Source organism: Rasamsonia emersonii (assembly GCF_000968595.1).
Source record: "Rasamsonia emersonii CBS 393.64 chromosome Unknown ctg1118621760931, whole genome shotgun sequence".
Classification (NCBI taxonomy): domain Eukaryota; kingdom Fungi; phylum Ascomycota; class Eurotiomycetes; order Eurotiales; family Trichocomaceae; genus Rasamsonia; species Rasamsonia emersonii.
The window spans coordinates 1-2,050 of record NW_013562688.1 but is presented as its reverse complement, the minus strand read 5'-3'; the positions used below and the strand labels follow the sequence as shown (position 1 = coordinate 2,050).

At 46.4% G+C, this 2,050-nt stretch overlaps 3 protein-coding genes across 3 annotated transcripts; 1 reads left to right on the top strand and 2 right to left on the bottom strand.

Moving 5' to 3' along the window:
• Positions 1-336: 336 nt before the first annotated feature.
• T310_8876 (uncharacterized protein) lies at positions 337-738 on the bottom strand (the record flags this gene model as incomplete). The annotated part of the gene is made up of 1 exon (XM_013468482.1): positions 337-738. A coding segment is annotated over one exon (402 nt), but the record flags the coding sequence as incomplete, so codon positions are not given.
• A 431-nt stretch (positions 739-1,169) lies between these two features.
• T310_8873 (Endo-1,4-beta-xylanase) lies at positions 1,170-2,045 on the bottom strand (the record flags this gene model as incomplete). The annotated part of the gene is made up of 1 exon (XM_013468481.1): positions 1,170-2,045. One exon carries the CDS (start codon positions 2,043-2,045, stop codon positions 1,170-1,172), a length of 876 nt encoding a protein of 291 aa, XP_013323935.1.
• Positions 1,284-2,050, top strand: T310_8872 (uncharacterized protein; the record flags this gene model as incomplete). The annotated part of the gene is made up of 1 exon (XM_013468480.1): positions 1,284-2,050. A coding segment is annotated over one exon (767 nt), but the record flags the coding sequence as incomplete, so codon positions are not given.

Sequence of the window (2,050 nt, the reverse complement as noted above, 5' to 3'; positions counted from 1 at the left end):
GTGGGAACGTATGACCTGACCTGGTCTGGTTTGGTCTGGACCTGTCTGTCTGACAATAATAATACTCAATTCAATTCACACATGGTTATACTTACCGTACTAACCAGCATTATTTATTTATTTATTGTTATTTATTATCAATTATTGTCAATTATTATCAATAATTTGTTTTTTTCTTTTTTTAATTATTAATGCTTAATTCTGCAACTGCAGCTGCGGCTGCGGCTACCCGTGACGAAAATGAAATAATGAAATCACAAAAAAAAAGAAAAAGAAAAAGAAAGAAAAATTTAAAATACAGGGAAGCAATGGAAATTAATGAGATAACTATAACCACTAAATGGGATTTAATCTGATTTGATTTGATTTGATCTGATCTGGCCCGGTATGGTATGGTGTGGTCTGGCCTGGTCTGGCCTCTTGGCTTCTTCTTCTTCTTCTTGGATTATAGAGAAAGAAAATATCTGCATGTAGGTATGTACTGTACTGTACATACGTACTGTATCTGTCTGTTTCTTCTTTCTTTCTGACTGTATTATTTTGATTATGTATGTGCATTACATATGTAGCTGGGTTGTTAGGTCTATCTGCCATATCGATTCTTTTTTCTAAAAGTGTTCGACAGGTATATGATATTGCTATGTCTTTGCTTAGTAGATACGTATCCATCTGCAGATTTATGGATCTATCTATAGAGAAAAGAGTAGGACTGCGTCTTGCACGTGTATGTTTGTACTGTCATACACACATGTGTATGCAGAATTGACCAGGGAAATGTAGAAAGACTAACAGAGACAGGGCTGTACTTGTAATACGTGTAGCGGGTAAAGGAATCAGGACTTTATTCCTCTACAATCCTTATCCTAACTAGTCCGGAGTAAGGTATACACGTATGCGCATTGACAGAGTAGAGGGAGTTGTTACATGAAGTTCTACGCTAAATAAAGTTAATTCATTTTTGCCTAATTGGGAAGAATTCCTTTCCCTGTGCTTTTAGATTGCATAGAAAGGGATAATTTCTATGTACTGTACTGTACACTTGAGGATCCAAGTTTGAGACTGGTATCTTCCCATTTTTTTTACACTGTACCACCTTATCCTGACTTTAATGTCTTACTGTCCGTTTTGTCAAAACTACCTATTTCTTTGACGACTGTCTACTAAGATAGTTAGCACACACTACAACTCACCCCCTGCAATGCCTCTGCCACCGCATAGTACGCCGGCTTCCGCTGCAACGTCCCATTATACAGATCAGCCGCTCCCTGTCCAGGAAACGATGACGGCACCCACGAATACGCATCGTCAAAATCCCACACCGTGATGCCCACACACCGAGGACCAACCTCCACGCAGCTCGCCACCGTATCATAATAGTCCTGCGCCTGCTGCTTCTCACCCGCCGCCGTGTAGAACGGCCCCTCCGGGAATCTGACATCCAGCTCCGTGACGACAACATCGACCCCCAGATCCAAAAACCCCTGCTTGGCCTCAACCTGCGCGTCCTTGGATGGCGTCGCGCCCACTTCGAAATGCGACTCCAACCCCACGCCATCGATCCGGATGCCTCGCGCCTGCAGCTCCTTGACCAGGTTGTACGCCGCCGTCGTCTTGGGACCGGGCGCCTCGATCCCGTAGTCATTGTAGTACAGCTTGATGTCCTGGCCGGTCTTTTCGACCGCCTCCTGCGCAAACCGGTACGCGAGGAAGAAGTACTCGGGCCCGATGGTGTCGTACCAGATGCTGGACGCCCACGACCCGTTCGCCGCCAGCGCCTCGTTGACCACGTCCCACGAGTAGCACCGCCCTCCCCAGTGCGTGATCAGGTTCGTGATGTGCGTCTTCATCACCGCTGTGAGGCTCGCCGCTGTCCAGCTGCCGTTCACCACCCAGTCGGGCAGCTGGCTGACCCAGATGAGGTTGTGGCAGCGAACGCGCTTGCCGTGGTTTTCGGCGATGGCCAGGATGGTGTCGCCGCCAGAGTAGTTGAAGACATTGGGCGATGGTTCAGTGTATTCGAACTGGCAGGTCAGGAAAGAAATCAATCAAT